Source organism: Somniosus microcephalus, chromosome 13 (assembly GCF_052327205.1).
Source record: "Somniosus microcephalus isolate GS21.2 chromosome 13, FLI_Smic_1.0, whole genome shotgun sequence".
NCBI lineage: Eukaryota > Metazoa > Chordata > Chondrichthyes > Squaliformes > Somniosidae > Somniosus > Somniosus microcephalus.
In genome coordinates, this window is record NC_140999.1 from 197,154,707 (window position 1) to 197,180,252 (window position 25,546).

Sequence of the window (25,546 nt, forward strand, 5' to 3'; positions counted from 1 at the left end):
AATGGGACTCAATGGATATCTCGGAGGGCTGGCACAGGTGCGATGGGCCGAGTGGCCTCCTCCAGTGCTGTACAATTCTACTCCATGAGCAGCACAATGTGAATTCAACCCACAGATTAGAGGAGGATGGACACCTGGGGAAAGAGCACACCCTGACCCCTGGGCTCGGGACACCCTGGCCCCTGGGCTCGGGACACCCTGGCCCCTGGGCTCGGGACACCCTGGCCCCTGGGCTCGGGACACCCTGGCCCCTGGGCTCGGGACACCCTGGCCCCTGGCTCGGGACACCCTGGCCCCTGGCTCGGGACACCCTGGGCTCGGGACACCCTGGCCCCTGGGCTCGGGACACCCTGGCTCGGGACACCCGGGCCCCTGGCTCGGGACACCCCTGGCTCGGGACACCCTGGCCCCTGGGCGCGGGACACCCTGGGCTCGGGATGCCTGGGCCCCCGGGCTCGGGACGCCCGGGCTCGGGACGCCCTGGCCCCCGGGCTCGGGACGCCCTGGCCCCCGGGCTCGGGACGCCCCTGGCTCGGGACACCCTGGCTCGGGACACCCGGGCCCCCTGGCTCGGGACACCCGGGCCCCCTGGCTCGGGACACCCGGGCCCCCTGGCTCGGGACACCCGGGCCCGCGGCTCGGGACACCCGGGCCCGCTGTACACGGTTCCCCCGGTGAAAGGGCTCGCTGTACACGGCTCCCCGGTGAAAGGGCCCGCTGTACACGGCTCCCCCGGTGAAAGGGCCCGCTGTACACGGCTCCCCCGGTGAAAGGGCCCGCTGTACACGGCTCCCCCGGTGAAAGGGCCCGCTGTACACGGCTCCCCCGGTGACAGGGCCCGCTGTACACCGCTCCCCGGTGAAAGGGCCCGCTGTACACGGCTCCCCCGGTGACAGGGCCCGCTGTACACGGCTCCCCGGTGAAATGGCCCGCTGTACACGGTTCCCCTGGTGAAAGGGCCCGCTGTACACGGCTCCCCGGTGAAAGGGCCCGCTGTACACGGCTCCCCGGTGAAAGGGCCCGCTGTACACCGCTCCCCCGGTGAAAGGGCCCGCTGTACACCGCTCCCCCGGTGAAAGGGCCCGCTGTACACGGCTCCCCCGGTAAAAGGGCCCGCTGTACACCGCTCCCCCGGTGAAACGGACCGCTGTACACCACTCCCCTGGTGAAGCCACACATTTATTCACCGTGTCAGAACAGATCTGAGCGGCAGCAACTAGTGGAAACCATTGTCTATTTTCACGTGTTCTAATTCAAGTCATTGATTCTGGGTGTCCACAGAAGATTACTGATGAATCTGATTCTTCGTCAATTTGTCCTGCGATATTGGAGAGACGACAGACGGGATATCCCCTCACTTTCTGTAGTGAGTCCGTTGGTGAATCACGAGACCTGTTGTTGCTGGGAATGAGCGTCAGCAGATTGAAGCATGGATCTTGGACACACCAGGTTGGGGATCTTCACTTTTCAGACGAGACTTCCTCGGCATCAGCAATACAACAGGCCTCAGTAGGAGGTGCCTTTGTGGATGGTTTGTCACCGTGCTTTCTCATCTTGAGCAAGTTGTTCCTACTTATGGACGTCTATTTTACTCTGAGTCGGTTTTGAGCAGTCTTTCGATCTCTTTTTCTGACCACCTCAAAATCGATTCCCAGTTGTCAACACATCACCAGAGATCTTCGGGATTCATTCATCAGACATTGGCACCACGTGACCTGACCAGCAAAGCCGTGCTGTCCTGATCAGAGCTTCGTTACGTAGCATGTCAGCTTTTTGAAAAACATTGGTGTCGGAGATCGTGACCTGCCATTAGTGATTAGTGGGTGAAAGTAATTCCATTTCTTCATTTGGCGAGAATATGTTGTCCAAGTTGCGCAGGTGTAGACCAGGGCTGGTAGAAGGACAGCCCTTGTGTACTTTGGGCTTGGTCTGCAGCCTGAGGACACTCTTGTCTCAGAGGTGCTGACGGAGTTTGCTGAAAGCTAAGCTGGCTTTGGCGATTCTGCAGGCTGCCTCTCTGTATTTGGACGGCTCTGGACAGGCTGCTTCCCAGATGAGTGAATCTGTGCACATCCTGAAGCATGTGATCACCAATGGTGATAATTGATGGAGTCTAATCCTTGTCTGGAGCTGGTTGGAAGAGTCCCACAGCCTCTTTAAGGCTGATAGTCGGGACAAATTGCAGGCAAGGTGATTGATTGATTGTTTGCATACCAGCCTGGGAGTGGGCCACGAGACCACAGTCACCAACATCTTATTCCAGCTCCTCACTTTATCTTGGAGTCTGAGGTTGGCGAGCTGATTGAGTCCTGAACCTGATCCTGGTTCCTCTATCGAGATTATTGAAGGCCACAAGAAGGATAGCAGCAAGCAAAGTGGTGAAGAGCGATGGTGCGAGCGAGCGAGTGAGCGAGGACACATCCTCGCTTCACACCGGCTGTAACGGGGAAGGAGACGGAATTATCCCCGCTTCCATCATGGAATTGTTTGACCATTTCAATGAGTTTGTGTGGACACCCAAACAATGCTCCCTCTTATTTTTGTTTTGCTGCGCGGCCCATTCACAGTTTCACTCATACGCAAAACTTAACATTGAAAAAGCCGGTCCCGGGCTGCGCAGGAGCGACAGAGAGCGGTGTGGCTGCCCGGCTTACATCCAAAGGCGGAAAGGATTTTCCAGATCTTTCTCTACTGACCATGTCGAATGCCTGTGTCCGAGCAAGAGACACAGCAGAGGTCGACATTTTGCGCTCTACATTTTTCTTGGCGCTGTCTGCCTGTGAAGATTATATCAGTTGTGCCTCTTCTCTTTCTGAACCCACGTGGACTGTGTGGTAGGATTTTTCAGCACTGTGTTGAATAAAGCGAGTAAGCATCACTGTTGCAGAATCTTTCCTGCAATGGCCAATAAAGAGATTCCACAGATAAAAGAATTTCCATTGTTGCTTGTTCCGAGGCGCGAGTGAGACTCCACCATACGCACGGCAATTATTGCCATTTAGTACGAAAACTTTTTTCCCCTTTGAATACTTTACTGCAAAATCCAACAAATGGAGAGTCTGTGCTGCATAATCCAACAAGTGGTGAGTCGGTGCTGCACAATCCAACAAATGGAGAGTCTGTGCTGCACAATCCAACAAGTGGAGAGTCTGTGCTGCACAATCCAACAAGTGGAGAGTCTGTGCTGCACAATCCAACAAATGGCGAGTCTGTGCTGCACAATCCAACCAATGGCGAGTCGGTGCTGCACAATCCAACAAATGGCGAGTCTGTGCTGCACAATCCAACAAATGGAGAGTCGGTGCTGCACAATCCAACCAATGGAGAGTCGGTGCTGCACAATCCAACAAATGGAGAGTCTGTGCTGCACAATCCAACAAATGGAGAGTCTGTGCTGCACAATCCAACAAATGGAGCATCGGTGCTGCACAATCCAACCAATGGAGAGTCTGTGCTGCACAATCCAACAAATGGAGAGTCTGTGCTGCACAATCCAACAAATGGAGAGTCTGTGCTGCACAATCCAACAAGTGGCGAGTCGGTGCTGCACAATCCAACAAATGGCGAGTCGGTGCTGCACAATCCAACCAATGGAGAGTCTGTGCTGCACAATCCAACAAATGGAGAGTCTGTGCTGCACAATCCAACAAGTGGCGAGTCGGTGCTGCACAATCCAACAAATGGCGAGTCGGTGCTGCACAATCCAACAAATGGAGAGTCGGTGCTGCACAATCCAACAAATGGCGAGTCTGTGCTGCACAATCCAACAAGTGGCGAGTCGGTGCTGCACAATCCAACCAATGGAGAGTCTGTGCTGCACAATCCAACAAGTGGCGAGTCTGTGCTGCACAATCCAACCAATGGAGCGTCGGTGCTGCACAATCCAACAAATGGAGAGTCGGTGCTGCACAATCCAACCAATGGAGAGTCGGTGCTGCACAATCCAACAAGTGGAGAGTCGGTGCTGCACAATCCAACAAATGGCGAGTCTGTGCTGCACAATCCAACAAGTGGAGAGTCGGTGCTGCACAATCCAACAAATGGCGAGTCTGTGCTGCACAATCCAACAAGTGGAGAGTCGGTGCTGCACAATCCAACAAGTGGAGAGTCTGTGCTGCACAATCCAACCAATGGCGAGTCTGTGCTGCACAATCCAACAAGTGGAGAGTCGGTGCTGCACAATCCAACAAATGGCGAGTCTGTGCTGCACAATCCAACAAGTGGAGAGTCGGTGCTGCACAATCCAACAAATGGAGAGTCTGTGCTGCACAATCCAACAAGTGGAGAGTCGGTGCTGCACAATCCAACAAGTGGAGAGTCTGTGCTGCACAATCCAACAAATGGAGAGTCTGTGCTGCACAATCCAACAAATGGCGAGTCTGTGCTGCACAATCCAACAAATGGAGAGTCTGTGCTGCACAATCCAACAAGTGGAGAGTCTGTGCTGCACAATCCAACAAGTGGAGAGTCGGTGCTGCACAATCCAACAAGTGGAGAGTCGGTGCTGCACAATCCAACAAATGGAGAGTCTGTGCTGCACAATCCAACAAATGGAGAGTCTGTGCTGCACAATCCAACAAGTGGAGAGTCTGTGCTGCACAATCCAACAAGTGGAGAGTCTGTGCTGCACAATCCAACAAGTGGAGAGTCTGTGCTGCACAATCCAACAAATGGAGAGTCGGTGCTGCACAATCCAACAAGTGGAGAGTCTGTGCTGCACAATCCAACAAGTGGAGAGTCTGTGCTGCACAATCCAACAAGTGGAGAGTCTGTGCTGCACAATCCAACAAATGGAGAGTCGGTGCTGCACAATCCAACAAGTGGAGAGTCTGTGCTGCACAATCCAACAAGTGGAGAGTCTGTGCTGCACAATCCAACCAATGGAGAGTCGGTGCTGCACAATCCAACAAATGGAGAGTCTGTGCTGCACAATCCAACAAATGGAGAGTCTGTGCTGCACAATCCAACAAATGGAGAGTCTGTGCTGCACAATCCAACAAGTGGAGAGTCTGTGCTGCACAATCCAACAAGTGGAGAGTCTGTGCTGCACAATCCAACAAGTGGAGAGTCTGTGCTGCACAATCCAACAAGTGGTGAGTCGGTGCTGCACAATCCAACAAATGGAGAGTCTGTGCTGCACAATCCAACCAATGGAGCGTCTGTGCTGCACAATCCAACAAATGGAGAGTCTGTGCTGCACAATCCAACCAATGGAGAGTCTGTGCTGCACAATCCAACCAATGGAGAGTCTGTGCTGCACAATCCAACAAATGGAGAGTCTGTGCTGCACAATCCAACCAATGGAGAGTCTGTGCTGCACAATCCAACCAATGGAGAGTCTGTGCTGCATAATCCAACCAATGGAGCGTCGGTGCTGCACAATCCAACCAATGGAGAGTCTGTGCTGCACAATCCAACAAATGGAGAGTCTGTGCTGCACAATCCAACAAATGGCGAGTCTGTGCTGCACAATCCAACCAATGGAGAGTCGGTGCTGCACAATCCAACAAATAGAGAGTCGGTGCTGCACAATCCAACAAATGGCGAGTCTGTGCTGCACAATCCAACAAATAGAGAGTCGGTGCTGCACAATCCAACCAATGGAGAGTCTGTGCTGCACAATCCAACCAATGGAGAGTCTGTGCTGCACAATCCAACAAATGGAGAGTCTGTGCTGCACAATCCAACCAATGGAGAGTCTGTGCTGCACAATCCAACCAATGGAGAGTCTGTGCTGCACAATCCAACCAATGGAGAGTCTGTGCTGCACAATCCAACCAATGGAGAGTCGGTGCTGCACAATCCAACCAATGGAGAGTCTGTGCTGCACAATCCAACCAATGGAGAGTCTGTGCTGCACAATCCAACCAATGGAGAGTCTGTGCTGCACAATCCAACAAATGGAGAGTCGGTGCTGCATAATCCAACCAATGGAGAGTCTGTGCTGCACAATCCAACCAATGGAGAGTCTGTGCTGCACAATCCAACCAATGGAGAGTCTGTGCTGCACAATCCAACCAATGGAGAGTCTGTGCTGCACAATCCAACCAATGGAGAGTCTGTGCTGCACAATCCAACCAATGGAGAGTCTGTGCTGCATAATCCAACCAATGGAGCGTCGGTGCTGATGTTTGTTGTGGAGGGCGAGCCGAGCTGTCTCCTTCACCTCCTCGATCACAGCAGCTCATTAGCCCCCTTCAGCAGTGCCCAGTATCAATGCACCAACACAGCAGCTTGGCTTTGCAGTGAATTCTCAAGTATTCAGCAGTAGCAGCGAGCTGATGGCAGGCCGTTTGACCTGCACACCCACTCCCGGTGCTCCGTGTCATTGTAAGACTCCTTTCTGACTGCAGAAGAAAACTAAACCAAAGACAAAAGAGTTGAAGAATTGAAAACTCCGAAGGTTCGACACCTGGGTCTCCCCTCCAGTAATTCCCCAGGCCCAAGAATCCTAACCGTACACAACCTTGGTGTTGACATACGAGTATCAAACAAAGCAATTGAATGTGAACGATATACTACTCCAACCCGGGATCAGTTTCTTGCCGAGGTAGCCAGAGCCCATGGTTTGTACAAACTAGACACGGAATCTGGGTCCAACGGTCGTGGATCTGAGTCCCACTCCAGGACTGGAGCACATAATCTAAACTAATACTTCAATTCAGTACTGAGGGAGCGCCGCACTGTCGGAGGGGCGGTACTGAGGGAGTGCCGCACTGTCGGAGGGGCAGTACTGAGGGAGCGCCGCACTGTCGGAGGGGCTGTACTGAGGGAGCGCCGCACTGTCGGAGGGGCGGTACTGAGGGAGCGCCGCACTGTCGGAGGGGCAGTACTGAGGGAGCGCCGCACTGTCGGAGGGGCGGTACTGAGGGAGCGCCGCACTGTCGGAGGGGCAGTACTGAGGGAGTGCTGCACTGTCGGAGGGGCAGTACTGAGGGAGCGCCGCACTGTCGGAGGGGCAGTACTGAGGGAGCGCCGCACTGTCGGAGGGGCGGTACTGAGGGAGCGCCGCACTGTCGGAGGGGCGGTACTGAGGGAGCGCCGCACTGTCGGAGGGGCGGTACTGAGGGAGCGCCGCACTGTCGGAGGGGCAGTACTGAGGGAGTGCTGCACTGTCGGAGGGGCAGTACTGAGGGAGCGCCGCACTGTCGGAGGGGCAGTACTGAGGGAGCGCCGCACTGTCGGAGGGGCGGTACTGAGGGAGCGCCGCACTGTCGGAGGGGCGGTACTGAGGGAGCGCCGCACTGTCGGAGGGGCGGTACTGAGGGAGCGCCGCACTGTCGGAGGGGCAGTACTGAGGGAGCGCCGCACTGTCGGAAATGCCTTCTTTCAGATGAGATGTTAAACCGAGGCCCCCTCTGCTTGTTCAGGTGGATATTAAAGATCCCACAGCATTATTTGTGGCGTTGTCAACAGCGCTATCAAGCGGCACTCACCAATAACCTGCTCACTGATGCCCAGTTTGGGTTCCGCCAAGACCACTCGGCTCCCGACCTCATTACAGCCATGGTCCAAACATGGACAAAAGAGCTGAATTCCAGAGGTGAGGTGAGAGTGACTGCCCTTGACATCAAGGCAGCATTTGACCGAATGCGGCATCAAGGAGCCCTAGTAAAACTGAAGTCAATGGGAATCGAGGGGAAAACTCTCCACTGGCTGGAGTCATATCTAGCACAAAGGAAGATGGTTGTGATTGTTGGAGGTTGTGGTGGTTGGAGGTCAATCATCACAGCCCCAGGACATCACTGCAGGAGTTGCTCAGGGCAGAGTCCTAGGCCCAACCATCTTCAGCTGCTTCATCAATGACCTTCCCTCTATTGTAAGATCAGAAGTAGGAATGTTTGCTGATGATTGCACAGTGTTTAGTTCCTTTTGTAACTCCTCAGGTAATGAAGCAGTCTCTGCCCACAAGCAGCACGACCTGGACAATATTCAGGATTGGGCTGATGAGTGGCAGGTAACATTTGTGCCAGGCAATGACTATCTCCAACAAGAGAAAGCCCAGACACCTCTCCTTGACATTCAACGGCATTACCATCACCGAATCCCCCACCACCAATATCCTGGAGGTCACCATTGATCAGAAACTTAACTGGACCAGCCACATAAATACTGTGACCACAAGAGCAGGTCAGAGGCTGGGTATTCTCCAGCGAGTGTCTCACCTCCTGACTCCCCAAAGCCTTTCCACCATCTACAAGGCACAAGTAAGGAGTGTGATGGAATACTCACCACTTGCCTGGATGAGTGCAGCTCCAACAACACTCAAGAAGCTCGACACCATCCAGGACAAAGCAGCCCGCTTGATTGGCACCCCATCCACCACCTTAAACATTCACTCCCTCCACCACCGGCGTACCGTGGCTGCAGTGTGTACCATCTACAAGATGCACTGCAGCAACTCACCAAGGCTTCTTCGGCAGCACCTCCCAAACCCGTGACCTCTTCCACCTAGAAGGACAAGGGCAGCAGGCGCATGGGAACACCACCACCTACAAGTTCCCCTCCAAGTCACACACCATCCTGACTTGGAATTATATCGCCGATCCTTCATCGTCGCTGGGTCAAAATCCTGGAACTCCCTCCCTAACACCACTATGGGAGCACCTTCACCACACGGACTGCAGCGGTTCAAGATGGCGGCTCACCTTCTCCAGATCGACTAGGGATGGGCAATAACTGCTCGTCTCGACAGCGATGCCCACATCTCGTGAAGGAATACATTTTTTTTTAAACTATTCGAAGAGGAGCAGGAAGTTCTCCTGGTGAACTGGCTAATATTTATCCCTTAACCAACACCACCAAAAAACAGATTTATTGCTGTTTGTGGGATCTTGCTGTGCACAAATGGCTGCATCATTTGCCTACAAAACAACAGTGACTACACTTCAAAAGTACTTCCTTGGCTGTGAAATGCTTTGGAATGTCCTGAACACACGTTATTCACAAGTTACAATCACACTCACCCACGGGAAGTGTGGGTTTAGTAAAGAACACCAGGAATATTTTGGCCTGGTCTTCACAAAGCAGGAACTGTCACTAGACCACACGGAACTTGATGCAATTTGCAGTAATACGGCAGAAGCCAACATTACCTGCTGTTGCTAATTGAATATCAGTTTGGCTACAAAGAAGTAACTGTTGAAGAAGCATCTTCAAGTGGGAAGACAGATCTGATTTTGCCCCACTTCAGAGCAGACAGTCGCTGTCTAGCCGTACAGTGCTGGCCTGTTTTGATACCAAAGGGCCAACAAGACCAATCACCTGCTCAGTTGGCCATCAGTGCTATGGCCAGATTGAGCCTGGGTTTGGGGTTTTGGCAATATAGGAGCAGTGCAATAATATTTCCTGCACCACTATTAACAATTTGGAGTTTACAATCACCGGCATTTGATGCTTTCATTCTCCTAGCCACAGTCTACACCTTGTCGAATCAGCGTTTGGTGAAAATCCAGTGTGTTGAGCAGAGCAGTGACTATTGGGATGGGTCTGGTGAGCGAACTGACCACCGGTCACCATTCGTATCCAGATGTTGCCAGTCAGCACGGGCTGAAGAATTCATTCATTTTGTCGCTCAATGCCCGTGGGACTGACTCCATCTAATCAGAAAACTACACGGGGAGATCATGCACTCTCCCACACACACTGTTTGTTCCTTAGGATCCCTCACCTTCATTCACATAACACGATTGAGGGAGTGGGGCAGGGTTAGTGAAGGTGAAGAGAGGCACAGAGGAAGGTTATGATGGAATCCACGGTGATGGATACGATGGCTGAAGGGTGTGTTACCCATTGGAGAGCAAAAGGAGGAAAACTGGGAGCGAGGGAGTGTCTGTGAACGGACTGGGAGCGAGAGAGTGTCAGTGAACGGGCTGGGAGCGAGGGAGTGTCCGTGAACGGACTGGGAGCGAGGGAGTGTCCGTGAACGGACTGGGAGCGAGGGAGTGTCCGTGAACGGGCTGGGAGCGAGGGAGTGTCCGTGAACGGGCTGGGAGCGAGGGAGTGCCCGTGAACGGACTGGGAGCGAGGGAGTGTCCGTGAACGGACTGGGAGCGAGGGAGTGTCCGTGAACGGACTGGGAGCGAGGGAGTGTCAGTGAACGGACTGGGAGCGAGGGAGTGTCCGTGAACGGACTGGGAGCGAGGGAGTGTCCGTGAACGGACTGGGAGCGAGGGAGTGTCCGTGAACGGGCTGGGAGCGAGGGAGTGTCCGTGAACGGGCTGGGAGCGAGGGAGTGTCCGTGAAGGAGCTGGGAGCGAGGGAGTGTCCGTGAACGGACTGGGAGCGAGGGAGTGTCCGTGAACGGGCTGGGAGCGAGGGAGTGTCCGTGAACGGGCTGGGAGCGAGGGAGTGCCCGTGAACGGACTGGGAGCGAGGGAGTGCCCGTGAACGGACTGGGAGCGAGGGAGTGTCCGTGAACGGGCTGGGAGCGAGGGAGTGTCCGTGAACGGGCTGGGAGCGAGGGAGTGTCCGTGAACGGACTGGGAGCGAGGGAGTGTCCGGGAACGGACTGGGAGCGAGGGAGTGTCCGGGAACGGACTGGGAGCGAGGGAGTGTCAGTGAACGGACTGGGAGCGAGGGAGTGTCCGTGAACGGACTGGGAGTGAGGGAGTGTCCGTGAACGGGCTGGGAGCGAGGGAGTGTCCGTGAACGGGCTGGGAGCGAGGGAGTGTCCGTGAACGGGCTGGGAGCGAGGGAGTGTCCGTGAACGGGCTGGGAGCGAGGGAGTGTCCGTGAACGGACTGGGAGCGAGGGAGTGTCAGTGAACGGACTGGGAGCGAGGGAGTGCCAGTGAACGGACTGGGAGCGAGGGAGTGCCCGGGAACGGACTGGGAGCGAGGGAGTGCCCGGGAACGGACTGGGAGCGAGGGAGTGCCCGGGAACGGACTGGGAGCGAGGGAGTGCCCGGGAACGGACTGGGAGCGCGGGCGCGCCCGGGAACCGACTGGGAGCGAGGGCGCGCCCGGGAACGGACTGGGAGCGAGGGCGCGCCCGGGAACGGACTGGGAGCGCAGGCGCGCCCGGGAACGGACTGGGAGCGAGGGAGCGCCCGTGAACGGACTGGGAGCGCGGGCGCGCCCGTGAACGGACTGGGAGCGAGGGAGCGCCCGTGAACGGACTGGGAGCGAGGGAGTGGGGGGGGGGGGGGGTTGTCTTTGAAAATAAGGACGAGAATATTAAAGTCAGTGAGCCGGTGAACAGCAGCAATGCAGAGCAAGGGCGAAAGGTGGGCAGGAATTCATCCGATGCAGCACTTCACATGGGATCGGGAGGATGGTGCGACTTCATATTGGATGAAAGGCAGCAGAGAGTTTCCGCGGAGTTGTGGGAGGTCATTATCCGGCGTGGGAGGTGGAGAAGTTGGAGTTTGAGGCGGTCGGGAATCTGATGAAGGCGGAAACCTGAGATAGGACAGGGAATGGGAGCAGGACGGGGAATGGGAATGGGAGTAGGACGGGGACAGGGAATGGGATGGGGACAGGGAATCGGAGTAGGACGGGGACAGGGAATCGGAGTAGGACGGGGACGGAATGGGATGGGGACAGGGAATGGGATGGGGATGGGGACAGGGAATGGGATGGGGACGAAGACAGGGAATGGGATGGGGACAGGGACAGGGAATGGGATGGGGACGGAGACAAGGAATGGGATGGGGACAGGGAATGGGATGGGGACAGGGAATGGGATCGGGTCAGGGAATGGGATGGGACAGGGACGGTCGATGACTGCAGTTTGCTTTCTGTCTCCCAGGGGCCACCCACCAGCAGCTGATTGAGGGGGCGGAGAAGGCGAGCGAAGGAAGGGTCGTCGGTCGGTTCTTCAGTTTCCACCCAGAGCGAAGTGTGGAATTAAGGGCTTGGCTGGCGAGCTGGATGAGGAAAGGGGCCGTTGCCATAGCTACCATGAACATGCAAGTAGGCGTGCCGGAGGGAGAGGAGATCCCAGACGCCTGGCACCATCAGATGATCTTTGGAGTGGGTCCTAACGGGATTTACATGACCAATCCCTTAGAAATAGGTGGGTACAGGAAGCTTGACTTGAATTATCGTTCCCATCATTAACCCCTCCCTCCCCTTGCCCCAGGCAGATTGGTAACCCAGATATAAGCAGGGAAACAGCAAAACCGTGGCCAACATGAAACTCGGAGAGTATTTACCGTCACCAGTATCATTCACCATCTCGCACAGCAGTAAACTGGTATAAATAATTGGGGCTAATTGTAAAATGGGACAGAATCATATTTATGTTAGTTTCTGAACAAATTGGAAAAGAAAAATGGAATGGAATTCTCCTTTTCCCATTTCAGTGTAAGGATTGATTCCTTCAGTCTCTGCTTTCAATGTCTTTTGATTTCAGGGTAGGAGGAGTCTGTGGGTAAATGTCATTTGATGAGATGCGGTTTGTAGTGTCAGTCCGAGCTCGGTCTCTCACTCAAAAGTCTGTCAAACCGTTACTTTCTCTTAAAATGCCTGGATTAAGGAGATTAAAGTCAGTACTGGATCACTGTGTATTTCACGACTCACATTTTTAATGGTGTACAATACACACCAGTTACAAGTACTGCACCGTGTAATATTACAAACCTGTTACAAGTGCTGCACGGTACGTACATTACAAGCCAAGCAGAACGAGGAGAGGCAATATGAACTAAATGGTACAATTTTAAATGGGCTGCAGGAACAGAGAGACCTGGGGGTGTTCGCACACAAATCTTTGAAGGTGGCAGGACAAGTTGAGAAGGCTGTTAATAAAGCATATGGGATCCTTGGTTTTATTAATAGAGGAATCGAGTACAAAAGCAAGGAAGTGATGCTAAACCTTTATAAAACACTGGTTAGGCCCCAGCTGGAGTATTGTGTCCAATTCTGAGCACCACACTTTAGGAAGGATGTCACAGCCTTGGAGAGGGTGCAGAGGAGATTTACTAGAATGGTTCCAGGGATGAGGGACTACAGTTACGTGGAGAGACTGGAGAAGCTGGGGTTGTTCTCCTTAGAGCAGAGAAGGTTAAGAGGTGATTTAATAGAGGTGTTCAAAATCATGAGAGGTTTTGATCGAGTAAATAAAGAGAAACTGTTTCCAGTGGCAGGAGGGTCGGTAACCAGAGGACACGGATTGAAGGTAATTGGCAAAAGAACCAGAGGGGAGATGAGGAGAATTTTTTTTACGCAGCGAGTTAAGATGATCTGGAATGCGCTGCCTGAAAGGGCGGTGGAAGCAGATTCAATAGTAACTTTCAAAAGAACATAAGAAGTAGGAGCAGGAGTAGGCCATACGGCCCCTTGGGCCTGCTCCGCCATTTAATAGGATCATGGCTGATCCGAATCTAGACTCAAGTCCACTTCCCTGCCCGCTCCCCGTAACCCCTAATTCCCTTATCTGCTAGGAAACTGTCTATCTCCGTTTTAAATTTATTTAGTGTTGCAGCTTCCACAGCTCTCTGGGGTATCAAATTCCATAGATTTACTACCCCTCTGAGTGAAGAAGTTTCTCCTCATCTCAGTTTTGAAAGGGCAGCCCCTTATTCTAAGATTATGCCCCCTAGTTCTAGTCTCACCCATCAGCGGAAACATCCTCACCACATCCACCCGATCAAGCCCCCTCACAATCTTATATGTTTCGATAAGATCGCCTCTCATTATTCTGAACTCCAATGAGTAGAGGCCCAACCTACTCAACCTTTCCTCATAAGTCAACCCCCTCATCTCCGGAATCAACCGAGTGAACCTTCTCTGAACTGCCTCGAGAGCAAGTATATCTTTTCTTAAATATGGAAACCAAAACTGCACGCAGTATTCCAGGTGTGGCCTCACCAATACCCTGTATAACTGCAGCAAGACTTCCCTGCTTTTATACTCCATCCCTCTTGCAATAAAAGCCAAGATTCCATTGGCCTTCCTGATCACCTGCTGCACCTGCATACTAACTTTTTGTGTTTCATGTACCAGGACCCCCAGATCCCTTTGTACTGTAGCACTTTGCAGTTTCTCTCCATTTAAATAATAACTTGCTCTTTGATTTTTTCTGCCAAAGTGCATAACCTCACACTTTCCAACATTATATTGCATCTGCCAAATCTCTGCCCACTCACTTAGCCTGTCTATGTCCTTTTGCAGGTTTTTTATGTCCTCCTCACTCACTGCTTTCCCTCCCATCTTTGTATCGTCGGCAAACTTGGATATGTTGCACTCGGTCTCTTCCTCCAAATCGTTAATATAGATTGTAAAGAGTTGGGGTCCTAGCACTGACCCCTGCGGAACACCACTAGTTACTGATTGCCAGCCCGAGAACGAACCATTTATCCCAACTTTCAAAAGGGAATTGGATAAATATTTGAAACTGAAACATTTGCAGGGCTGTGGGGAAAGAGATGGGGGGAGTGGCAGAGTTTAGATTTAACTACATTAGACAGTGGGGGCAGGTAGTGTGACAAGATTTAGGAAAACTTTGTGTGAAAATTGGCTGTCACATTTGTAATTTGTGCACAAAAGCACTTAATTGGCTGTGAAGCACTTTGGGATGTCCTGATGTCATGAAAGGTGCTATATAAATGCAACGTTCCGCAAACAGCAATGGGATAAACAATCAGATACTTTGTGTTTTAGTCATGTTAGTTGAGGGATAAATATTAGCCAGGACACGAGGGAGAAGTCCCCTGCTCTTTGGAATAGTAACCGTAGGGTCTTTTACACCCACCTGAGAGAGCAGATGGGACCTCGGATTAACGTCTCATCCAAAAGACGGCAACCTCCGACAGTGCAGCAATACCTCAGTACTGCCCCTCCGACAGTGCAGCAATACCTCAGTACTGCCCCTCCGACAGTGCGGCGCTCCCTCAGTACTGCCCCTCCAACAGTGCAGCGCTCCCTCAATACTGACCGTCCGACAGTGCGGCGCTCCCTCAGTACTGCCCCTCCGACAGTGCAGCAATACCTCAGTACTGCCCCTCCGACAGTGCGGCGCTCCCTCAGTACTGCCCCTCCGACAGTGCAGCAATACCTCAGTACTGCCCCTCCGACAGTGCGGCGCTCCCTCAGTACTGCCCCTCCGACAGTGCGGCGCTCCCTCAGTACTGCCCCTCCGACAGTGCGGCGCTCCCTCAGTACTGCCCCTCCAACAGTGCAGCGCTCCCTCAATACTGACCGTCCGACAGTGCGGCGCTCCTTCGGTACTGCCCCTCCGACAGTGCGGTGCTCCCTCAGTACTGCCTTTCCGACAGTGCGGTGCTCCCTCAGTACTGCCTTTCCGACAGTGCGGCGCTCCCTCAGTACTGCCCCTCCGACAGTGCGGTGCTCCCTCAGTACTGCCCCTTCGACAGTGCGGCGCTCCCTCAGTACTGCCCCTCCGACAGTGCTGCGCTCCCTCGGTACTGCCCCTCCGACAGTGCGGCGCTCCCTCGGTACTGCCCCTCCCACAGTGCAGCGCTCCCTCGGTACTGCCCCTCCGACAGTGCTGCGCTCCCTCGGTACTGCCCCTCCGACAGTGCGGTGCTCCCTCGGTACTGCCCCTCCCACAGTGCAGCGCTCCCTCAGTACTGACCCTCCGACAGTGCGGCGCTCCCTCAGTACTGCCCCTCCCACAGTGCAGCGCTCCCTCAGTACTGCCCCTCCGACAGTGCGGCACTCCCTCAGTACTGCCCCTCCGACAGTGCGGCACTCCCTCAGTACTGCCCCTCCGACAGTGCGGCGCTCCCTCAGTACTGCCCGTCCGACAGTGCGGCACTCCCTCAGTACTGCCCCTCCGACAGTGCGGCGCTCCCTCAGTACTGCCCCTCCGACAGTGCAGCGCTCGTTCAGTACCGCACTGGGTGTGTCAGCCTAGATTTTTGTGCCCAAGCATCTGGAGTGGAACATGAACCCATGACCTTCTGGCTCGGGGGGCTACCCAATGAGCCACGGCTAACACCGTCAAAGTGAATTGGGTAGATAATTGAGGGAGTGGGTGAATGTTAGTTTTTGGGAGCAGCCAGTTTTGGAGTCTGAAACCTCGCTACCCTGGTGTCCACACCATTGGTATTCTGCAGCCTGTGCCGCGGCCTGGATCCCGTGTGCGGGGCGGACGGGCTGAACTGGGCAAGGGATTGCGGAGATTTCCTGCTGGCTGCTGATACCAGTTCCCGTCTGATTGGTTCCTTGAGGCTGAATTTCAGATTTGAATGAGCGATCCAGTGGTACGAAGGGAAGGGATAGCCAACCCGCGAATCTAATGACACATCCCCTTTCCGCAGAGAAGAGCAGCCTGGTGAAGCGGCGCCTGGGCAGTGACTCGCTCCTGCTGGTCCGGCGGCAGGACGTCCTGACTCGGGTCTCTGGGTACACCGCGGTCTCCGTGCTCGCACAGCTCCAGGACTACTCCCCGTGGCAGCAGCTGGACGTTGTGGGTGAGTGGAGAAAAGCTCAGCCGAGCTTCCTGCAGTGCTTCCGCTTACTCGCTGCTCTAGGGGCCGTCAATATAAGATAGTCACTAATAAATCCAACCGGGAATTCAGGAGAAACTTCATTACCCAGAGAGTGGGGAGAATGTGGAACTCGCTACCACAGGGAGTGGTTGAGGCGAATAGTATAGATGGATTTAAGGGGAAGCTAGATAAACACACAAGAGAGAAAGAAATCGAGGGATATGCTGATGGGGTGAGACGAAGAGGGGTGGGAGGAGGCTGGTGTTGATGGGGTGAGATGAAGAGGGGTGGGAGGAGGCTGGTGTTGATGGGGTGAGATGAAGAGGGTGGGAGGAGGCTGGTGTTGATGGGGTGAGATGAAGAGGGGTGGGAGGAGGCTGGTGTTGATGGGGTGAGATGAAGAGGGTGGGAGGAGGCTGGTGTTGATGGGTGAGATGAAGAGGGGTGGGAGGAGGCTGGTGTTGATGGGGTGAGATGAAGAGGGGTGGGAGGAGGCTGGTGTTGATGGGGTGAGATGAAGAGGGTGGGAGGAGGCTGGTGTTGATGGGGTGAGATGAAGAGGGGTGGGAGGAGGCTGGTGTTGATGGGGTGAGATGAAGAGGGGTGGGAGGAGGCTGGTGTTGATGGGGTGAGATGAAGAGGGTGGGAGGAGGCTGGTGTTGATGGGGTGAGATGAAGAGGGGTGGGAGGAGGCTGGTGTTGATGGGGTGAGATGAAGAGGGTGGGAGGAGGCTGGTGTTGATGGGTGAGATGAAGAGGGGTGGGAGGAGGCTGGTGTTGATGGGTGAGATGAAGAGGGGTGGGAGGAGGCTGGTGTTGATGGGGTGAGATGAAGAGGGGTGGGAGGAGGCTGGTGTTGATGGGGTGAGATGAAGAGGGGTGGGAGGAGGCTGGTGTTGATGGGGTGAGATGAAGAGGGGTGGGAGGAGGCTGGTGTTGATGGGGTGAGATGAAGAGGGGTGGGAGGAGGCTGGTGTTGATGGGGTGAGATGAAGAGGGGTGGGAGGAGGCTGGTGTTGATGGGGTGAGATGAAGAGGGGTGGGAGGAGGCTCGTGTGGAGCACAAACACCGGTTGGACTGTGGCCTGTTTCTGGGTGTGTGGTAAACCACGTTCACTATCGTATCACTGTTAGTAGTTAGCACTGTTCACCACTGTTCGTTATAACTGTATCACTGACCACTATTGTATCACGGTACGAGGTCGCCTCTTGCCACACTGCTATACCTGGGATGACCACTGCCGACTCCGCCTTGGCTCCACCCACCAGGCCAGGTATAAAGGTGAGCGACTGGCTGGTATTCCTCCTGCTTGGATCGGATCACCCACGAGAGTGGGCTCTGTTATTTAGTCAATAAAAACCTTTAGTCACCTTCGTAACTCTTCGCCTTTTATTGGAGGAATTGATAGGTATATCAGGGTGTAAATAATTTGTAATTCTATGCAGCATTGATGAATTTAAGGGAGGCTTTATGCATACATGAGGGAGGGGGAGTTGGGGGCAGTGAGGCAAGAGGTAGTTAGAGTGTGAGGAGGCTGGTGTGGAGCACAAACTCCGGCATGGACAGGTCGGGCCGAACAGCCTGTCTGTGTGTGTGTAAATTCGATGTAATCCTTGGCTGGACTACAGCTGCACAGCATCATACCTCATTGCTCATGTGAGGGTGGGCAGGCTATTCGACCCCGGGAGGCTGATCTGATCCTCGATGGTAACTGGCATATTTCTAGGCGGAGGCAATTTGGACAGGAGTGGGAATTCTTGCTGAATTTCTGCTCCCAGTGTGGAGCAGTCAGGCCAGCTTTTACGTATCTCGCCAGTCCTACGTGTGAACCGCTAACTCGGGTCAGACTGGGGGTCAAACCTGCGATCCTGCTGGCCTGTATGGGTCAGTGACTCAGTGAATAAACTCACTGAGCGATTGGGGAGCAGCCTCTGGCCTGTAGTTTCTCCCCTTCGGGCTTTGATCACCATGGTCCTCTTTTTAGCTTTTTGGTCAAAGTTTCTCCTCTTCCTCCTCCTGCTAAAACGATGAGCCTCTACTCCCGAGTTCAGTATAAGTGAGCAAGGCTCTTCACCCCATTTGATCTCATCCTCCCAGCATGTCAAACCTACTGTAGACCCATCACAGCCTTAATAGCAAGACCGTCACTGAGTATCCTGAGTCAAGTGTCTCACCTCCTGACTCCCCAAAGCCTTTCCACCATCTACAAGGCACAAGTAAGGAGTGTGATGGAATACTCTCCACTTGCCTGGATGAGTGCAGCTCCAACAACACTCAAGAAGCTCGACACCATTCAGGATAAAGCAGCCTGCTAGATTGGCACCCCATCCACCATCTTAAACATTCACTCACTCCACCACCAGCGCACCGTGTCTGCAGTGTGTACCATCTACAAGATGCACTGCAGCAACTCGCCGAGGCTTCTTCGGCAGCACCTCCCAAACCCGCGACCTCTTCCACCTAGAAGGACAAGGGCAGCAGGCGCATGGGAACACCACCACCTCCAAGTTCCCCTCCAAGTCACACACCATCCTGACTTAGAAATATATCGGCTGATCCTTCATCGTCGCTGGGTCAAAATCCTGCCACTCCCTCCCTAACAGCACTGTGGGAGTACCTTCACCTCACGGACACGTTTAAAAGCTTGTTGATTGTCGGAAAGGAAAGATTGAGGAAGGTGAGGAGTTGCACAGCTTTGAGAGACAGTATAAGTTAGAGTTGGAGGCAGTGCGATGAGTTTAATAGCGAGGAGGAGGAGGAGCCTAGAGGACCGAGGGTAAAAAGGGGGAAGAGAGGAAGATTCAGAGGATTGGTCACGGTGGGATTGATGGTAAAGGAAGTAGCAGCTGTGTGATGGATATTTATTTCTCGCCTCAGGTCAGGTGAGTCGGATGATTTACGAAGACAACACTCCCGGTGGAGCTTCTGGCTCAAGCCATGTGGTCATCCCTGCTGCCTACAGGTCAGGGGTCACGCTCTTTGCCCTGAGACACTCTGAACTGGCCAGTGAGCTTTTATCAGCCTCGGCGCTGCCTTTATTACACTGATCCAGCAATCGCTCCCTCCTCTCGTCAGCAACCTAAATAACGGCACAGAACACACTAGAAGCTTAGGCCCCTGGAGCCAAGTCCATGTGGGGCTCCCATCAAAGCACCGGAGGCTCCGAACTCATCAAACCAATCGGTCAGCCTCTTCAACACGGATGTTGCAGGATCAGAGACACAAAGAAAAAAAGCGATAGTAAACCTTGGGCAACAGCAAGTGACCACCAGGAGGCTGTGACTCCTCAACACATTGTCTTAGTGCGTCTGTCTCTGTGTCTGTGTCTGTGGTCTGTGCCTGTGGTCTGTGTCTGTGGTCTGTGTCTGTGGCCTGTGTCTGTCTCTATCTCTGTGTCTGTGCCTGTGGTCTGTGCCTGTGGTCTGTGCCGTGGCCCGTGGCCTGTGGTCTGTGCCTGTGGTCTGTGCCTGTCTCTGTCTCTGTCTCTGTGTCTGTGTCTGTGTCTGTGCCTGCGTGTGTACAGCTCAGGGTTGGTGCAGTGTGAACACGGACCTGTAGTAACACCAGAGAGGGGTTGAAGTTTGCAACACGAAAAGATCACTCGGTCCAACCGACTCCGCCACCCCCCCCCCCCCTACTCTTCCAGTTCCTCATTCAAAACACGTATACAGATTATTGTGACCTCTCTCCTAGCCCTGCCCTGACCCCTGACTCTTTGCTCCCTAACCTCTGTTGAACGGTGAGAATTGCTGCCCCTCTTCCAGTACCACGGCCCAAGTCTTCATTCTTCAGGTGTGAGCCCGGACTGTGACCACGGGAGTCAGGACAGCTCAGCCGGATCCTTTCCCCAGCCGGAGTCACTGGACAGTGATCAAGAGCAGGAATCCTGGGTAATTTCCACCGTCTAGCCCGTGGGTCCTGAGGGTAACTCTGGTGTCCCTACTGCCATCACTGGCTGCGATTGGCTAACTCGGTACGGACTGGGCTTTGAGCCAGTGCTGAAGAGAAGAGCTTTGTTACTGGGGTCAGGATGAGCTGGTTGATTGTTGCTGACGAACCATTAAATCTGGAATCCATTACATTTCCTCCCCTCCCCCTTTCCCTTTCCCTGCCCCTGCATCTGCTTAAAATCTGTTACATCTCTAACTTTTTCCAGCTCTGACGAAGGGTCCCAGACCTGAAACGTTAACTCTGTTTCTCTCTCCACGGATGCTGCCTGGCCTGCTGAGTGTTTCCAGCATTTTCTGTTATTTCAGATTTCCAGCAACCGCAGTATTTTGCTATTGCATTAAATCTGGAGCCTCAGTCACTCGCTCTCTCTCCGTGTACTTCCCCTGATCTTTTAGCCCCGAGGATTTGCTTGGTTATGTAAAATAATTCCGCTGTTTTTTTGGAACAGGGAGTTAATTCACTTGATTTTTTTTCAGTTCTAGCATTTCATAATTGTAAATTCCCTGTGGCGAATACCTACAGTTCCAACAGCCTTGCAATTACTTCCAAGATTGAGTGAGCAGATAAACTGCTCTTAAAAGGCATTGTTGGTGGAGATTTGTGCAATAACTTTCGCAGTTTGTTTTAGTCCAGAGTTTAGCCATGTGTTCAGTTGGAGCAAGAACCTGAACAAGGATCACTTTATCCACTTGTGATGAGGCCAAGCAGATGTGTGTGTCTGTGCGCTGGGCGGATGTGTGGGGGAGGTGCACGGGGGGGATGCGCTGGGCGGGGGGCTGGTGTGTGGGAGGTGCACGGGGGGGTGCGCTGGGCGGGGGGCTGGTGTGTGGGGGAGGTGCGCGGGGGGTGATGTACGTGGAGCGTGCGCGGGGGGGTTGTGTGCGCGGGGGTGTGTGTATGCGCTGGGCGGGGGGCTGGTGTGTGGGGGAGGTGCACGGGGGGTGTACGAGGAGCGTGCGCGGGGGTGTGTGTATGCGCTGGGCGGGGGGCTGGTGTGGGGGAGGTGCACGGGGGGGTGTACGTGGAGCGTGCGCGGGGAGGGGGGGTGTGCGCGGGGGGTGTGTATGCGCGGGGAGGGGGGGCGCGTGCGGGTGTGTTCTATAATCTTGTGCTCTTCATAAATAAATTTTAAACTGAGATTAAAGGTGTTACTTTTTTGAAGATCAAGATAACGATAGGTTTTTGTACTCCGATCTCCCCACTCCTGTTTCGAGTCTCTAAGACCTGTTCCTGCCAATGAACAAACTCCTCTGGGAATATTACACTTTCTCACCTCTCAATCCACTTTGGACAGGTCTCCAGTTGGTGGATTATGTAAATACTGCCTTTGATTCCCTTCCTTTCCCAAAGTGACTGTCTGTCTCGCTTTGTCCAGGCTCCAGGTGGCGGGGGGGGGGGAAATCCCAGCACAGCCAATCCTGTCCTCACCCAGTGTCCAGGCAATGGCACTGACCTGCAGGAGTCACTGGACATTAACCAGGAGCAGGTCCCTTGTCTGATTTCCACCCCCTTTAGCCCAGGGCCCGATTGAAGCACCCAGAGCCTGGTGCCTTGGTACTGAATGCGGAGCCGCATTAACACACTGAAGGAGCTCACTCGGTCCGAACCATGCTTCGCTCCGGGCGACATCTCGGTGTGCAGTTTGCCACAGTGGCCAGTTAACCCGGTACCAGTGTCCACTTTAGGGGTTTGCAAAAAGAACTTGTATTTCTATAGCTGTTTTCACAACCTCAGGACGTTCCAGAGCGCTTTACAGCCAATGAAGTACTTTTGAAGTGTAGTCGCTGTTCTAATTTAGGAAATGCGGCAGCCAATTTATGCACAGCAAGCTCCCACAAACTGCAACGATATCAATGACCAGATGATTTTTTTTTAGTGATGTTGGTTGAGGGATAAATATTGGCCCAGGACACCGGGGAGAACTCCCCACTGCTCTACTTCAAAATAGTGCCATGGGATCTTTTACACCCACCTCAGAGAGCAGATGAGGCCTCAGTTTAATGCCTCATCCGAAAGACAGACAGTGCGGCGCTCCCTCAGTACTGACCCTCTGACAATGCGGCGCTCCCTCAGTACTGTCCCTCCGACAGGGCAGCGCTCCCTCAGTACTGACCCTCCGACAGGGCAGCGCTCCCTCAGTACTGACCCTCTGACAATGCGGCACTCCCTCAGTACTGACCCTCCGAAAGTGCAGCGCTTCCACAGTACAGCCCCTCCGACAGTGCAGCGCTCCCTCAGTACTGCCCCTCCGACAGTGCAGCGCTCCCTCAGTACTGCCCCTCCGACAGTGCAGCGCTCCCTCAGTACTGCCCCTCCGACAGTGCAGCGCTCCCTCAGTACTGACCCTCTGACAATGCGGCGCTCCCTCAGTACTGTCCCTCCGACAGGGCAGCGCTCCCTCAGTACTGCCTCTTCAACAGTGCGGTACTCCCTCAGTACTGCCCCTCCGACAGTGCAGCGCTCCCTCAGTACTGCCCCTCCGACAGTGCAGCGCTCCCTCAGTACTGCCCCTCTGACAATGCGGCGCTCCCTCAGTACTGTCCCTCCGACAGGGCAGCGCTCCCTCAGTACTGACCCTCCGACAGGGCAGCGCTCCCTCAGTACTGACCCTCTGACAATGCGGCGCTCCCTCAGTACTGACCCTCTGACAATGCGGCGCTCCCTCAGTACTGTCCCTCCGACAGGGCAGCGCTCCCTCAGTACTGCCTCTTCAACAGTGCGGTACTCCCTCAGTACTGCCCCTCCGACAGTGCAGCGCTCCCTCAGTACTGCCCCTCCGACAGTGCAGCGCTCCCTCAGTACTGCCCCTCTGACAATGCGGCGCTCCCTCAGTACTGTCCCTCCGACAGGGCAGCGCTCCCTCAGTACTGACCCTCCGACAGGGCAGCGCTCCCTCAGTACTGACCCTCTGACAATGCGGCGCTCCCTCAGTACTGACCCTCTGACAATGCGGCGCTCCCTCAGTACTGTCCCTCCGACAGGGCAGCGCTCCCTCAGTACTGCCTCTTCAACAGTGCGGTACTCCCTCAGTACTGCCCCTCCGACAGTGCAGCGCTCCCTCAGTACTGCCCCTCCGACAGTGCAGCGCTCCCTCAGTACTGCCCCTCTGACAGTGCAGCGCTCCCTCAGTACTGCCCCTCCGACTGTGCAGCGCTCCCTCAGTACTGCTCCTTCAACAGTACGGCACTCCCTCAGTACTGCCCCTCTGACAGTGTGGCGCTCCCTCAGTATTGACCCTCCGACAGTGTGGCGCTCCCTCAGTAATGCCCCTCAGACAGTGCGGCGCTCCCTCGGTACTGCCCCTCCGACAGTGCAGCGCTCCCTCAGTACTGCCCCTCCGAAAGTGCAGCGCTTCCACAGTACAGCCCCTCCGACAGTGCAGCGCTCCCTCAGTACTGCCCCTCCGACAGTGCAGCGCTCCCTCAGTACTGCCCCTCCGAAAGTGCAGCGCTTCCACAGTACAGCCCCTCCGACAGTGCAGCGCTCCCTCAGTACTGCCCCTCCGACAGTGCAGCGCTCCCTCAGTACTGCCCCTCCGACAGTGCAGCGCTCCCCCAGTACTGCCCCTCCGACAGTGCAGCGCTCCCCCAGTACTGCCCCTCCGACAGTGCAGCGCTCCCTCAGTACTGCCCCTCCGACAGTGCGGCGCTTCCTCAGTACTGCCTCTTCAACAGTGCGGTACTCCCTCAGTACTGCCCCTCTGACAGTGCGGCGCTCCCTCAGTACTGACTCTCCGACAGTGCGGCGCTCCCTCGGTACTGCCCCTCTGACAGTGCGGCGCTCCCTCAGTACTGACTCTCCGACAGTGCGGCGCTCCCTCGGTACTGACCCTCTGACAGTGCAGCACTCCCTCAGTACTGCCCCTCCGACAGTGCAGCGTTCCCTCAGTACTGCCCTTCCGACAGTGCGGCGCTCCCTCAGTACTGCCCCTCCGACAGTGCGGCGCTCCCTCAGTACTGCACCTCTGACAGTGTGGCGCTCCCTCAGTACTGCCCCGCCGACAGTGCAGCGGTCCCTCAGTACTGCCCCGCCGACAGTGCAGCGGTCCCTCAGTACTGCCCCTCTGACAGTGCAGCGCTCCCTCAGTACTGCCCCTCTGACAGTGTGGCGCTCCCTCAGTATTGACCCTCCGACAGTGTGGCGCTCCCTCAGCAATGCCCCTCAGACAGTGCGGCGCTCCCTCAGTACTGCCCCTCCGACAGTGCGGCGCTCCCTCGGTACTGATCCTCTGACAGTGCAGCGTTCCCTCAGTACTGCCCCTCCGAAAGTGCGGCGCTTCCTCAGTACAGCCCCTCCGACAGTGCAGCGCTCCCTCAGTACTGCCCCTCCAACAGTGCGGCGCTCCCTCAGTACTGCCCCTCCAACAGTGCGGCGCTCCCTCAGTACTGCCCCGCCGACAGTGCAGCGGTCCCTCAGTACTGCCCCGCCGACAGTGCAGCGGTCCCTCAGTACTGCCCCTCCGACAGTGCGACGCTCCCTCAGTACTGCCCCTCCGACAGTGCGGCGCTTCCTCAGTACTGCCTCTTCAACAGTGCGGTACTCCCTCAGTACTGCCCCTCTGACAGTGCGGCGCTCCCTCAGTACTGACTCTCCGACAGTGCGGCGCTCCCTCGGTACTGCCCCTCTGACAGTGCGGCGCTCCCTCAGTACTGACTCTCCGACAGTGCGGCGCTCCCTCGGTACTGACCCTCTGACAGTGCAGCACTCCCTCAGTACTGCCCCTCCGACAGTGCAGCGTTCCCTCAGTACTGCCCTTCCGACAGTGCGGCGCTCCCTCAGTACTGCCCCTCCGACAGTGCGGCGCTCCCTCAGTACTGCACCTCTGACAGTGTGGCGCTCCCTCAGTACTGCCCCGCCGACAGTGCAGCGGTCCCTCAGTACTGCCCCGCCGACAGTGCAGCGGTCCCTCAGTACTGCCCCTCTGACAGTGCAGCGCTCCCTCAGTACTGCCCCTCTGACAGTGTGGCGCTCCCTCAGTATTGACCCTCCGACAGTGTGGCGCTCCCTCAGCAATGCCCCTCAGACAGTGCGGCGCTCCCTCAGTACTGCCCCTCCGACAGTGCGGCGCTCCCTCGGTACTGATCCTCTGACAGTGCAGCGTTCCCTCAGTACTGCCCCTCCGAAAGTGCGGCGCTTCCTCAGTACAGCCCCTCCGACAGTGCAGCGCTCCCTCAGTACTGCCCCTCCAACAGTGC

General features: G+C 55.2%; 1 protein-coding gene across 3 annotated transcripts in view; it reads left to right on the top strand.

Annotated features, from left to right (window-relative positions):
* Positions 1-21,103, top strand: part of LOC147108960 (uncharacterized) — a 73,318-nt gene extending 52,215 nt beyond the window's left edge. For all 3 annotated transcript variants that reach the window (XM_086005958.1, XM_086005955.1, XM_086005956.1), the window contains 3 exons: positions 11,752-12,018; positions 16,229-16,381; positions 19,278-21,103. In XM_086005958.1, coding sequence (XP_085862084.1) covers positions 11,752-12,018; positions 16,229-16,381; positions 19,278-19,447 — 590 coding nt within the window. In that variant the 3' untranslated portion in view covers positions 19,448-21,103. The remainder of the gene's footprint in view (positions 1-11,751; positions 12,019-16,228; positions 16,382-19,277) is intronic.
* The last annotated feature ends 4,443 nt before the right edge of the window (positions 21,104-25,546 follow it).